A 15,161-nucleotide genomic window follows, 5' to 3' on the forward strand; every position below is an offset into this window, starting at 1 on the left:
TTTCATGAATTTGATTTACGCCCAAGTTAATTCATCACAAATCAGATTATTATTTTTTATTCAGACATATAATTATGTGTAATTTGTTCTAGATATATTGTATTCAAGTGAATTCACGCGTATATGAGATACATAGACAAATCTCGCTTGTCTCCCTTCCATTTCGCTCACCAGTCTCCTATCTATTTGATATCCCAGATAAATGTGAATCACATCGATACATACAATGTATGTATCTGCTTGTATCTAATTTGATTCACATGTATCTGAGATACACGACTATCTCCCTCGCATCTTCCTCAATATATGATAGGAAACTCTTAATTAGTGGTAAGATACATAATTATTTGTATAAATAAAATTAGTAAATATGATATAGATGTACATATGCCTATAATAAGATAGTTTTCCGAGATAAATACCTTTTTAAACAATAAATTATTAATATCAAATATAGATTTTCTTTTGTTTTTCCTAATGTTGATTTAACTAACTTAAGTATTAAGAGTAATTGTTGATGGATTCAATTCATTTATATTTTCTACCAAAGCAGAATATTTTTTTTTCATTTTAAACAAAAAACTATATAAACTTTATGCAATATGTTGGTAGAAATGGAATCATGATTTGAAGTTTAGGGGTTTTAGATTCTAATTCTTATGAAATTTTAAAAAATAAATATAAAATTTGAATCAAAGTTAATGAATCGGTCAAGCCCACGACAAATATTACCTTCTAAAAAAAGAGTTGTACATAGTTTGGTTACTCTCACTGTCGAAAGTCAGGATGCAATGGCATGTAACTGCACGTAATTAACAAAGTTAATTGGAAGTTTTGACAAAATAATGGATAAGTTCTTTTGAATGTTTATCGATGAATAAATCCATATGTTTTGATATATATATATATATATATATGATATTATATAATATGTAAGTTTTTACCTATATTACGACTCTTTTCCCTTTTTAGTATAGTGGAAATTAGATAAATAAGCGAGCATCAAAAACTTTTCATAAGCTATATAACTCAAATTCATTAGGAGATTTTTTTTATATTAAGCTATATGTGCAATAATGGTTTGGTTAACCTCCAACAGATATCTGCAATCTTCAATAATACATCTCAAAGGATGAAGTTGCAAGTCTCATCGGCGATAAGCTTAGCTACAAGTAGAACCAATCCTTGTTTAATACTCCATATAATTAAGACCATGAAGTACGTTTCAACTTTTCTAGACAATTGATTGGTTAATGGTAAGAAAGGAAACTATCTTAAGGAACTTTGAAAAGTCAGTTTTCAAAAAATGAAACAAGTCACATTGATATATAATGGACGAAGTAGTCGTTATGAGGGCGGTGAACATCAATTCTACAATTTGATTATTGGTGAAAGTAATTTGCATGGATTTTACGCAATCCCATATGAGTTGTTTTGATCATCTCTAAAGATCCATTCATGTCCATACAAACATATAAATCCCAACTCTAATATTTTCTTTAAATTCCATGCATGCATGTGAAAATATCATACCCCATCCCTCTTTATGATCATTTCACACCTCTCCTAGTCGGGTATTTAGTCCATGTTTGGTATGAAAGAAAATATTCTCTGGTAAAATAAGTAATTTTCTTATTTATTTTCTGATATCTAATAAATAAATAAAAATATTATCCTAAAAATATTTATATAATTTTTTAAAGTAAAAATGGAGATGGTTGGGGGGGGGGGGTAGGTGGTGCCGTGGTGGGGTGAGTTTGTGGTCAAGGGGTGTGAGTGGATGGCAGTGGCAAAACAAAAAAAATCATTGAGGGTGTTCAATTTTTTGACCTATATATTTCGTACAATTTTCTATATACATAATATATTTTTTTTATAAAGGGTGTTCGATCGTGAGCTATGTGGCTACGTACGCCACTAGATGGAATGAGTGGTCGGCGTGAGGTTTGGAGTGGGGGTGGAGGGATGATGATGAGGACATTTGGGGTGTGGGGGGTGGGGTGGGGGGGAGACGATTAATATAAAATGTCATTTATTGAAAACAAGAAATTAATCCAAATATGTACCAAACACACCTTAAATCTTTCATTCTAATAGAGCCCACCATGAAACCATATAAGTTTAATTAGAAAATGTCTAAATCTTGTCCATCTTTTAACTGTATGCATGTATGATGTGTATATATGAGAAGAAAGAATATACTTGCAACTTGCAAGTAGTATGGACTTTGGCTATTAATTGAAGTTAGATATAAAACGTATTTACATATTTCGCCAGAAATTGCACACATCATTTATCTAAGTGAAAAAGAATAATGCAAATATTATTATGCAAGTATTAACTAAGACTGTTTTGGATTTTGGTCCTATACATTGAATTTTCTTGGGAGGATATGTCACGTGGTCTCTTTGGCTGTTGAAAGGACGTTTATAACAATATTTGCTGTATTTTGAATAATATTCTTTTAATTTGATAATTTTACTAAACCACGATGTTAGTTGAAACATACTCTAAGATATTTACATGTTGAAGACTAAACATAAATTTAGTTAGAAAAGTAAAGACTTTTTTTGGTCCAAAGTTTGAAAAGTAATTGAATTACCCTTAGGCCTTAGCCGAACATCAGAGAAGGTGGATTCCACATAGTTAGGCGCGCGATTGAAGTTATGACAGGATATTGGGTCATCTAAACAACAAATAATTTTCGCTTTCAGTATAATTAGTTACGCCATATTGCATAACTCAATTCTTACAAAATTCATGTTGTAAGAGGCAAAAGTTCAGTTTCAAAATCATGCAAGTTATACCACATAACTTAATTCTTACAGAACTTGTATCGGAAGAGGCAAAAATTTAATTTCAATATTCACACCTTATGCCTCCAGAGGTATAACTTAATGCATACAAAACTTATGTCGTAAGAGGCAAAAGTTTAGTTTCAAAACTCACACATTGTGTCATTAGAGGTATAACTTAATTCATACAAAGCAAATGTCGTAAGAGGCAAAAACTCTCTAAACTTATGCCTAGCGAATTTGGTCATAGAATCAATATGCAACTTATGCCACATAAATTAATTCCTACCAAACTTATTCCGATTAAGACAAAAGTTCTCTAAACCTTTACTGAACGAATTAGGTCATAAATAAAGATACTTTGATTCACAAAATTTCATTAAATGGGTAACAAAAACAAAATTAAAAACTATAATATTTGAAGATAAAAATTAAAGATCACAGCGAAATAGGAGAAATCCATGCAAAAGCCCATCATATAGGTGTGTTTAGTTTCTTATATTTGGGCCGTGATTTATTTAATGGGCCGATTGATTGCAATTGCAAAGGCCACCAATAGAAACTCATCACTTCAAAAACCACTACGAAACGGCGGGAAATGCACTAGTGCAGTTTCCTCTTTCGCGCGAAACGAATTGAATCTGAGCACACAATATATATCCTATATAAATAGCAAATAATTATTTTTAATCTACAGAGACGTTCACTTCAGTCGAACACTGCAAGCACTATTCATCTCATCGGAAGTTCAAAATGCCGACAATCGTTGACCGTCGTTCAACACGTGTCTCCGGTGGGAGTAAAGTCGCCGATCCAATCGCCATCAACGGTGAGATTGACTCCACTCCTCAAAAACGCAAACTCAGATCCAGTTCCACTACTGAAGACAGTAGAGTAACTTCGGATTTAACTCCGTCACCCTTGAAAAGCTCTCCGAGCAAATGGAAATCGCCGCGCCGATGTGTCAATGACAGCCCTAAGAGTACTCCAAATGTAATTCAACTTCTCCGACTATGTTATGATTTCATTATATGTTTAGCTGATTCATGTTATTTGATCTTCTGTTTTTTGTGGAATTCAGGCAAATCGAGGAGCTAAAGCAGTAAATCTGAGCAAATCGCCTGTGAAAAGGAGATTATCGGAAAGTTTTCTAGAGAAGCCTATGTGGAATCCAAAAGGTTAGTTTGATTATTTGGTTTAGTTAATTCCTCAAATCGAGTCTGTTTACTAAATAGGTCAGTGTTTGCCCGGAGTTCTATTAATTTGTCTCTAGAGATCTGTGTATTCGTTTGATAATGTCGAGAATCTCTAGCATTGAAATTGACAAATGTGTTGTCTGAATAAACTATCATAGTCCAATTGGAGCAGAATGGACATATTTATTCATATAGCATATCTCGACTACTCTGGGATTTAGTTGTTATAGTTGTTCTTATTTCGTTAAAATCTATTTTAATTTTGTTAAACGGATAGGATCTTCACATTATATCTAGTGTCATGCCATTTTTTAATTTCAAGATGTGCTCTATGCCGTCTCTATCTGTAGATATGGAGCAGTTAAATGGAGTGAAAGAGGCATTGCATGTGTCTAGGGCTCCATCAAATTTGGTGTGTCGAGAAGTTGAGAACAATAGAATTCTGGAGTTCTGTAAGCAAGCAGTGGAACAAGAGAAGGCTGGAAGTTTGTATATCTGCGGCTGCCCAGGGACTGGAAAGTCTCTATCAATGGAGAAGGTTAACAAGGTCCTGGTTAATTGGGCAGAAGAGGTATAGCTTGTTGCTTGGTGTGTTTCGAAACTTGATTTGTTAGTTTGAGATTAATGCTTTTTAAGGAATGATGTGAATACTTTAATGAACTGTATTTCCTTAGTCAAACAAGTTCATCCATCCACTTCATGAACTATATTTCCATTTGCAGTATTCTAAAGTTTGTAGTGCTATTGGCCTAAACCATGTAAAAGATGCTGTCAAATTACTAACTAACACTTTATGTTGTAGTGAATTACTTACTACTAACTTTAACAAATTACCGTGCTTCACTAGGATTGAGATATGTTAAATGAAAGGAATTGGAGCTTCAAATAAAAGTTTGCTATTGTAGTCGCTACAGAACACTTGAAATAATTTTACAAGGAAGAGGTAATTTATTCTGTTTCCTGAGATTTAAGCTTGGAATGGATTTCATTTGACCATATAATATGCAAGTAATGCATTTTTGAGACTCTTAGTATGTTCTTTATTGTGATAATGTTATCTTAAATATTTTTGAATGAATTATTCTAGTTCTTGTACTTCCGTTACTTCTGTTTATGGTCTGCTTTGGACTGCTTTTCCTTCAACCAAGGGTCTATTGGAAACTACCTCTCTAATTTTGAGGTTGGGGTAAGGTCTGCATATACTCTAGGCCCCACTTTGTTGAACTACACGGTGTAGGTTGTTGAATTATAGGAGTTCATCTGTCAGATTAGCGATATATTTGTTGGTGAAATTTTTACTTTTTCTGTATCTTCTACTTGTTTGATTATCTGAGGTTCTTCAAGGATAAATTTTCATGCTGTAACATGCAAAGAGACATGACTGGAGTTGTCCAGACTCGATCGTGTTTCTTTTGGTCATACTATTAAAGTCCTCATGATAAAGGGCTCAGGGGAAGTTTAAGTGCTATATCAATGCTTCAATTTGAGTTTGATTCTTCATCAAGTGCAAGAATTGTTATAGTATTTACTTACTGATATAGTGATATTAAATAGTTTCATAGAGAGCATCTTCATATGAGAGTTCTGCAAGTGGTGAAAGGGTTTTCAAAAGATTTTCTTCATCAACAATCTTCCAAAGATGTATATCCAACTACTCTAAAAATTTTAATCATCCCTTTTTTTTTTGTCCATTGCAGTCTGGTTTTCAGGCTCCAGACACATTATCACTCAACTGCAGTTCTCTGTCAAACACATCTGACATTTTTGGCAAGGTACATTGCTATTATACTGATTCAGCTGCTAAATAAGTCATTTCTGCATGCTTATGCTTTGGTAACAATTGCAGATACTTGACAAAATTAAACTACGGAGAAAGATAAATAGTTGCACATCACCATTGCAGTATCTTCAGAAAATGTTTTCTGACAAGCAGCAGTCAGCAGTCACAAAGATGTTGTGAGTTTTCTTCTAGATGTTTTAGTAATTTTTACAATTGGGCCTCCCTTTTTTCCTTTCAAGATTCCATGGTATTTCAAGTGAAACCCTTGATGCCTAAAATGGTAACTCGAAGAAGCATTGATAGTGCTTGTTAGGTTTTTTATTCAAACTATTTCTCTGCTTAATAATGTAATGCGTTGAACAGGTTAATAGTTGCTGATGAGTTGGATTACTTGATCACAAAAGACAGAGCTGTGCTTCATGAGCTGTTCATGCTAACAACGCTCCCGTTCTCCAGATTTATTCTGATAGGTACTGGAGCTCTTGGACTGCAAACGTCAAACTTTCTTGGTCTAATCATTTTATGTTTTTCTAATATGACTAGTTTTGATATTGTCAAAAGAAGCTATTATTCTGCTAATGATTGCTCCTAATTGGGACTCTGCTTTGACAGGAATTGCTAATGCAATAGACCTAGCAGAAAAATTTCTTCCAAAACTACAATCCTTGAATTGTGAGTATTTCCCTTTCTGTAAGATTGTTTCTTTCTAAATCATATTCTATCTTCTCTGACTTCATCTAGTTTAGGCAGAGAGGTTAAACAGGTCTTAGCTTGTGGATCTAAGTATTTAAGCTGTTAATAAGTTTTTCGCACCAAGCTTCATAATGTTACCACAGAAGATATTTTTAAAATTGTTGAACCCTGCTTAATGACTGCACCAAAGAGTTGTCCAAATATGTGGCAACACAAGCAATTGGACAGAGAATGTCAACTAGCTTTGGTTATGGGTTCTTTGATTTTCTGTAGTTTCATAAAACAAAGTTATTTGGTACAAAGCACCTATTTGCCAATTCACCTCTTAATGCAGCTTATGCTAGATTACTTATTGTATGTAGAATAGTATTTGATCTGACTTATACATTACTTTTCAGGCAAGCCAGCAGTGGTAACATTTCGTGCCTATTCTAAGGACCAGATCATCTCCATTCTTCAGCAAAGATTAAAGGTAACTCCATGGCTAATACTCTCTTCTTCTTCCTGTGAGAAAAATGTGATAGTTCTACCAAATGGATATATTTATTTAATGCAAGTTATCTCTATATCGTGAGTGGGTATGGGCTCAGGATATGAGGACAAGTTCAATGATTGGTGTCATAACTCATACGTATCTAAAGTTTGAACTCAAGTGCTTCCAATGATATGTTACTGACGCTTTGTTGTCGAATCAATTGATTCTAATGTCAGAACCTAGAAGCCATTAGAAATTGCTCCACTTAACTTGCATACTACTACAGTAACTTATCTGCTTCCTTTTTGTCTATAAGTTTAATTGAAAATGTGAAGTCTGCTGATGATATTTGCAGCCTGTTTTATGTTATCTGCATAAAGCATGACCCTAAACCCTAAACCTGGTGCAAATCATTTCTTATGGTTAATAGAGTGACTAATAATTTTACTGCTGAACAGGCATTTCCTTACACAGTCTTCCAGCCTCAAGCATTGGAACTTTGTGCACGGGTAGGTACATTAACATCTGCATTTTGCTTGGTTTTATTTCTGCCCTTTCTATATATGCAGTGAGACTACACATTTGCCCATTGCTACTTCAGACTTCTGATCCATGAATTATTTATTTCACAATCCACTGTTTCCTAATATAAGTGCTTCTAAAATGGCAGAAAGTTGCTTCTGCATCTGGAGATATGAGGAAGGCTCTATGGATATGCAGGTTTGTGAATATTCCTGCAACTTTGTAATGGCCTAACAGCTTTGTAATTTAATTTGAGGAGCTGGCATTTAGTCATGGAGTTTATGACTGGTAGTGTGAGTTACTGGCGAAAAAAAGAAAGGCATAAGGAGATTAATTTTTCTTGCTAATTCGCTGAAGTATTTTTAGCAGAAGTGATGCTTAAGTTCTCCATTGAGCACTTGAGAGTATTAATCCTAGATCATGGATTTTTCAAGAGCTAGTTGTACAGCTTTCCCTTGATTATAAGTAATTTTTTTCCTTCATTGTTGTTTCAGGAGTGCAATTGAGATGTTAGAATCTGACATAAGAGATTCTATCAACAGCCTTGATTTACCATCATTACATGGAGGAGTTTCTGATCAACAGAGGGATTGTGCTTGTGATAAAGCACTTATACACGAGAGCAATGTTGTGAGTATTGATGTCATTTTCACTCGTTAATGTTTTTGAGTTTGTAAACTAGTCATTCTGGAGGATCTACAATTGAGAGGGTACCTCTGATTTCTATAGCCAAGTCATAGTGTGATCCCAACTTCAGCATCTGCATAGGTTTCTTCTCATTACTTCTTTTCCTCTGATTCCATATTATTAAATTTTCTGTAGATATTAATCAAATCTAGAATTTGAAAGTATGGATTGAAGGGTAACAGAACAGCAGAATAAAGATAGTGTTGAACTTCTGTTGCTTCACATTTGTGCTTGTTTGCTCCCTTGAGATATCAAATTCTACACTAATGGAGCCGAAGCAAAATATGATGTATAAGTATTTGAGAATTATAAACAACTATAATACTCGACCTCATTGTTCGTATATGATAAAAACACACCAGCATTATTCCAGCTTGCAAACCTACCGTTTTATATTCTCCCTTATGAATCTGCTAGTAAGGGTCAGTACTAGTCTCAGCTGCTTATTACTGAATTTTTCACCAACATACAGGTGGGGTTTGGGGAGGGTGGAACACAGACCTTACCCCAACCTTGTAGAGATAAAGAGGCTGTCACCAATTACTAAATTTTTCCTTTTCAATGAACACTTTGTTCAGCAATCTGTATCTTTTATATTTTCTTGGTCCCTTAATCTCCAGTAAGGTCTTAGCTGTAATTTCATGAATTGTGTATCCTCATTTGCTTTTTCGCTTTACATAGCATGTTGTGTTTTCTCAAAAGTTGGAACCCCTTAACAGGTTAGGGTTGATCATGTGGCTATTGCTTTATCAAAGGCATATAGATCGCCAGTGGTGGATACTATACAATCACTTCCACAACATCAACAGGTAAATGTTCCCAAGTTACTTGAAATAAGAAGATATCTACTGTTCATTTGGTTTCATTTCCTAGTAAGTTTCTAGTTATAAGAGAATTCTTGACCCTCCACCAAAGAAGAAAGAAAAGGAGAATATAAAAACCAATTAACGAAAAAGGAAAGCTATTGGATTATGGTTGAAGTATCCAGACATTGATGAAAGTATTGAAACACCTTTAAGTATCCAAATATTTGTGATGGCAGAATTGAATGCAAGAGCTAGAATCAAAAATAGAATTGAATGCTTTCAATGATGGTGCCACTTCTTTATGATGTTCTTCAACATTAATGTTGTATGGCATTTAAAAATATCATGGTGGTGAGTAATGCTTAGTATACTGCACTGCAGATTATTCTTTGCTCTGCTGTCAAGCTATTCAGGGGGAAGAAGAAGGATGCCACTATAGGCGAGGTAATTTCTATTTGTAACTATAATTGTGAGATCTAAGTAGGCATAAGGAGAAACGAGATTTGAAACAATTTGTAATCTATTGCAGCTGAACATCTCTTACCTTGATATCTGTAAATCAACTTTAATACCACCAGCAGGAATCATGGAGCTATCAAGCATGTGTAGAGTGCTAGGAGACCAGGTAAAGTGTTAAATAAACTTACATGTTGCTCCATTTCGGTCTACTTTTCTCTTTTTCAATCATGAGTGCTTTATTAAAGACTGGGAAGAAGAATAACTCAAGGTGTACATAAAAATGCAGGGGATCCTAAAACTGGGGAAGGCTAGGGAAGAAAAATTAAGTAGAGTAACTCTAAAGGTAGATGAAGCAGACATCACCTTTGCATTGCAGGTACAAATTTATGTCTTTGCTCTTTTTTCTGATCTGGTTTCTTGGAGACACCTGCTAATCATAGTTGTATAATTTTCAAGGATCATGTAGTGATTGTACTAATATTTGACACTGATTTTGGATCAGGGAATACGCTTCTTTCGAAATTGTCTTCAACAATCTTGATGACTGACTTAAACAATATTGTGTTTCTCTATTATTTATTCCGTTGCTCAAATAAATTGCCAGTTTATGGTCCAAACATGAAGGTACGTTTTTTCCCTTGTATTTCGGTTGATGCTATTGGAACGGGATATATGTTAACTCGTTTGTTGTGTGTGAAAACAGAAATCAAACTTGGTCAAAGTGGCTATATATGACTTACGGATGAATGGAACAGGAACATATGGGTTCTCCATTAAATGTTGGAATTTCCATGTGGCTCCCTTATCATACTTTTAGTTCTCAAAGAGAAAAATACAGTACATTATAGGAAGAGACTATCAACTAAGAGAGTTGTGGATGTATACGGTAATACAACATTGAATGTCTTTCAATTTCAAGAATTTCTGGAAACAAATTTTGACCTGTAAACTTTATCGTATTATTATCAGATGCTGATTCTCATCTTCAAGAATCAATGGAAAAAAAAAAACTTCAACATATTACATTATTTTTCTGTTCTATAGTGAAAGAAAACAAATAAGGTGAATAACTTTATCCCTAGTTTCTTTTATCTTTAGAAGTCCCAATACCCTTTGTACTAGGTTCCATACTAAACTCAGCTTATGAACGGTACCGCCTGCGGTGATATTTTGTGAAGGAAGTGGTTCATCTTCTGAGTTGTCACAAAAGAAGGGAAAAGGAGATTTATAGAGCCTTAAGTATCTAAACAAATCACTATAAAAAATTAACTGAACATTGCTATCACCCAAGCAAATATAAAGCATTCATTGGTCCTTCTGCATGATGAAAATATTGCAGATCAGAAAAAATTGATTCTCGTTATGATTCCTATGAACCTGAAAAGCAATATTTCACACTGATTCTCCACTTATAAAGCAATGCAAATAATCATAGAGATGTGCAAATACAACAATCAAAGCTAATAAGAGGAACAAAATACTTAAGGATAGCTCAAATTTTAAGTTAGAACTCCACTGAAACAAAATGAACTAATATCTTCAGTGCACAAAACATCTGAACGAAAGCAAACCAAATGGAAATTGTTCAAAAGTATCCTAAAAGAGACACCAAAAATAGCATTCATCATAACTAGTACCAAATCTTAGGACCTGATAGGTAACAAGCAAACAGGTTGATGATTAAACAATTCAATCAAACAATCCACCAACAAAGTCATCCTCATCCTCTTCCGGTTCTTCTTTCTTTTCCTCCTTAGCAGGAGCTGCTTTAGCTTTAGCAGAAGGAGCAGCTGCAACTGGAGCAGCAACAGCAAACTTGCTTGGGTTCTGCAAGTTAAAGAATTTTGTTAAGATAATGTCAAGAAGAGCAGGTTTATATTAATTAAAGGTCTTTCGGAATTCATAGTTAGTGCAAACCTTCAAGTACTCTTTCACTTTTTCAGCCTGAGGGAATGAGTACTCTGTTGCAATGGCAAATGACAGAACATTCTTGTACGAGTTGATGAACATGTGTGGAATAGCAGCAAGAGTAGGATAATCGAGAGTCATGGAGAGACCAACAACATTTGTCAGTCCAGCAGCAAACCTAGCGACAAGATCATTATCTGTGAGTTCAAGAACCTCAGGACTGAAAACTGAGCCATTGTCGTAGACAGACTGGACTATCAGGCCATAAGAGAATGGCTTAATGAGCAACTTAGACAGAAGGGCAGACTCAGATGAGCCCACTTTCTCTCCCTTCTTAATAATCTCCACAGGGGTGATGATCTCAACTGTGCCTTTGTTGATTTTTGTTGGGATATTTAGTACCTAAAATACACCGGGAAGTAAGATCATATATAATAAACAAAAGCATTAGCAGCTTAAGAAGCATATCTTGAAAGAACTGAACCTGAAAGAAACTGGTCTGGGAAGGATCAAGTCCAGTGTTTCCAGGAGGAACAACCACATCAATTGGAGCAACTAGGCCAACGCGAGCAGGTGCTCCAACCTTTTTCATTAAATGTTAAAGTTAATATTCTCATACTTCACATCATAAACTCAAAAACAACAGGTGAGGATTGGTACACTCAGATCAGATGATTGATCTGCACATTTTTAAACGGTAAACAAAGCAAAAGGCTAGCTAGTCCTTGAATGCAAATAATAGGTTCTTGTTCCAGAAGTTCATTTCAGGGACAAGTTGATTTAGTATTAATCTCTTTTACACATCCACTGATGATACACAAAGAGTTTTTTACGTAAAGGAAGAAAAACGGAGAACAAAAAAGTAAGACATTAACATATTTTACCTTGTACTTGGAAACTTCATCACTGACTTCTTTCAAATCTCCTTTGGTGAAGATTAGTCCCACATTACCCTGTTACAATATTACAAATGGGGTTAAGGCAAATGCCATTGTTGACTAATTAAATCAACTACACATCAATCCCAAATAAGCTAGTTGAATTAATAATATAAATTCTCTATCTGTTTAGACTCAATTTTTGTTCAAATATAACAAGTCACAGACAATGCTGTTAATAGTACACCAACAATAAATTAAACTTGCCAAATTCCAGCTAAAGTCCTTCACCCCTTACCTCTTAGGGAAAAAAATAGTACCATTTCTTTCGTCCCAAGCAACCAAAATACAGTAACAGTGATTGAAAGAGGAATGGGAGAAAAAATGGATCACCATTCTGACATATAAGGATATCCCAGAATCATTAACCAGATCTGAATCTCAAAACTCAAACAAAAGAAGGAAAGAAATAGTACATTTTAATAAATTTCTATCGTGACTTTGAACATCCATTTCCATTTTCCAGTAATATTTTTGTTTAAAAAGATTACAGTACATAACTACATATAAGAACATTATTTAACAAAAAATAGCTAAAACTTCCGATTCCTTTTGTTCCAAGCATTCAACAAAACAAAATATAAAGACCTCAAAAAATAAGAACTCCTCCTTTATCCGAAAAAAAAATAGTGGAGCTCAAAAACAATGAGGAAATAATGAAAGCTTCTAGTGTGATTTTGAACATACATTTCCGATTTTTTTGAAGATGAAAAAGTTAGAATACATATTATACGAAACAAAAACAAAACAGCGAAGACGCAGAAATATAACCTAACAAATCAGTACTGCTATGATATAGTAATATGATAAAAAATGAAGAAATATGAGCAACAATATAATAGTATAATGAAGAAGAAATGTAAAAACAAACCACAAGGCATTCAATGAGAGCGAGAAACGCATTATTTCCGGTCTTCTCTGCATGGATCCTGATAGATCTCTTCATCATCGTGTTTTTTCCCATCAATACGATGGAGTCACCACGTAATCCCTTTCGAATCATCTGTAGCTGATTTGAACCCACATTATCTGCTCCTACAATCAGGATCTGTTGATACGTATCGAGAAGCTTACATAGCTTCTTGTCATAGCTAGCCTTCTTCTCAGCTTTTGTTACCTTCACCGCCATTGCTTTTGTTTTTTGCGAAGAAAATGAGAGAACAAAGAGAGAGCTAAGAAAAATGGTGAGAGAAGAGTGAAAAATGGGAACCCTAAAGCTCAATATATATGGAAAAGGTGGTCAGGTTCGCAGGTGCAGGGAGACTGGTGCTTGTACGTAAATGGATATACGTTCACAGAAACAGTTAGAAAAATTCCTAAATGGGGAACTAAAAGTCTTAAAATTTATATTTTGATTTCAGTAATTAGTATAATTTCTTTATTAGATTAGGCAATTTCAAGTCACCTAAAAAATTATTTTTTATCACGAGTAATTAGTTCATGACAAGCCATTATTTTATTTGTTTTCACTCTTTCATTAACCAATCCAAATTTCCGGTTAGGACGTACTGTGGAAGTAAAATTTTCACGATTAAAAGTGATTCTATTTGTATGGCTTGAATTCAGGACCTTTAGAACCTTTAATTAAGTACACCTAACAAAGTATTGTTTAGATATTTTATCTAATATAATAGGTCAAAATATATCGATATTGTAAAAAAAATGTTGGGTGAAAATTAATTTCTAACAACTTTTGATCGTCATTCATGGACGAATAGCGAGAAAGACACGGATCAGGAAAATTTTCAGGTGACGTGAAGCCTTCTATGACTTATATCAAATGGGTTTTCCTTCACTCTAGCTAATTTGTTTCCAGTTTTTTTTATTTGAAATGGGACTTACATTTTATTCATTTGAATTATTTTGTTCAAAAGGTCAGAAATTATAAATTGAAAATTTAATATTTATTAAAATTTAATTAATTTATATTTTATATTAAAATATTGAATTTCGTGGAACATGCAACCAAAAGCCACTGAAAAAAAAAGAAGAGATTTTCTTTGTGGTTTATTAATTTAATTTTGAGTTTAAATAGTGAATTTCTTGGGCAGTCGTAAATAAAAGTTACCAGTACTAGTTTGTCCTATTCATGTGCATTTTCAGCTGGCTGTTGTTTCTCACTGAAAAAGATTCAAAGTTACTTATCTGTTTATTTGTTATTCTCGTAATATATTGTTGTATTATCTATATCTATTTAATTCTAGTACTAATAGCAACATAATTCTTTTTAGGAAAGGACAATTTTTTTTCTTCAAAAAACATAAGTGGTATATCAATTTTTTTTTAATCAAAACAACAAAATCGCTACTGAGGGAGTGATATTTTTTAACTTTGTTCACGCCGTTAAAAACTTCAATTAAAATAAAAATCTTCTAAATCATTTATCTTCTAAAAATCTTCAATTGAAGTTTTTAACTGCATGAACGGAATTAAAAGATATCACTCCCTCAGTAGCAATTTTGTCGTTTAGGTTAAAAAAAATTGATATACCATTTATGTTTTTGGAGGAAAAAAAGTTATTTTTTAGCTCCAAACTCGCCAAAATTTGCTAAAAGAAAAGGAATGAATAGAGAAAGAAAGTAGAGTTATTCTTTTGTTTTTTCTTTTAATTAAGAAAGTGAGTTTGAGGGGAGCAAAACTAGAATGTATTTTAGGGTACCTTTAATTTGTTAGGAACATAACATATTGATCTTTTTAATAATATTTTTAAATTATAACTGTTTTTCATTAACAAATTGTTAATTTTGACTAGTTTCATATTTTTTCTTATTATAATTAGGGCGTTCTTTTATGCTATGATATAATACAATTTTTGAAAATTTCCATTCAATAATTTTAGTTTTCGATTTTTCGAAATACTTAGCTTATTCTAATCATATTGAATTAGCCAGATATGGTTCAA

General features: G+C 33.5%; 2 protein-coding genes across 3 annotated transcripts; one reads left to right on the forward strand and one right to left on the reverse strand.

The window, feature by feature from the left end:
- The first annotated feature begins 3,494 nt into the window (after positions 1-3,494).
- LOC125807569 (cell division control protein 6 homolog B) lies at positions 3,495-10,355 on the forward strand. Of its 2 annotated transcripts, XR_007441668.1 has the most exons (17): positions 3,495-3,788; positions 3,877-3,973; positions 4,342-4,562; positions 5,689-5,763; positions 5,838-5,947; positions 6,135-6,241; positions 6,384-6,443; positions 6,863-6,936; positions 7,398-7,448; positions 7,610-7,659; positions 7,956-8,091; positions 8,868-8,957; positions 9,336-9,398; positions 9,484-9,579; positions 9,700-9,789; positions 9,916-10,037; positions 10,117-10,355. XR_007441668.1 is itself a non-coding variant. In XM_049487307.1 (16 exons), exons 1-16 carry the CDS (start codon positions 3,549-3,551, stop codon positions 9,952-9,954), a joined length of 1,599 nt encoding a protein of 532 aa, XP_049343264.1. In that variant the 5' UTR covers positions 3,497-3,548; the 3' UTR covers positions 9,955-10,132. The 2 variants fall into 2 exon arrangements, 1 of the variants encoding a protein (XP_049343264.1); XM_049487307.1 differs by having other exon boundaries at positions 3,497-3,788; positions 9,916-10,132.
- Positions 10,356-10,949: 594 nt separating this feature from the next.
- LOC125807588 (60S acidic ribosomal protein P0-like) lies at positions 10,950-13,420 on the reverse strand. Its single transcript, XM_049487325.1, has 5 exons — positions 13,131-13,420; positions 12,206-12,274; positions 11,806-11,904; positions 11,331-11,723; positions 10,950-11,240 (listed from the first exon to the last, which is right to left on the reverse strand). The coding sequence occupies exons 1-5, from the start codon at positions 13,386-13,388 to the stop codon at positions 11,103-11,105; spliced, it is 957 nt and encodes a 318-aa protein (XP_049343282.1). The 5' UTR covers positions 13,389-13,420; the 3' UTR covers positions 10,950-11,102.
- Positions 13,421-15,161: the final 1,741 nt, after the last annotated feature.

The sequence above is a fragment of the Solanum verrucosum genome, unplaced genomic scaffold (assembly GCF_900185275.1).
Source record: "Solanum verrucosum unplaced genomic scaffold, falcon-dt-bn FXZP01000183.1, whole genome shotgun sequence".
Lineage (NCBI taxonomy): Eukaryota > Viridiplantae > Streptophyta > Magnoliopsida > Solanales > Solanaceae > Solanum > Solanum verrucosum.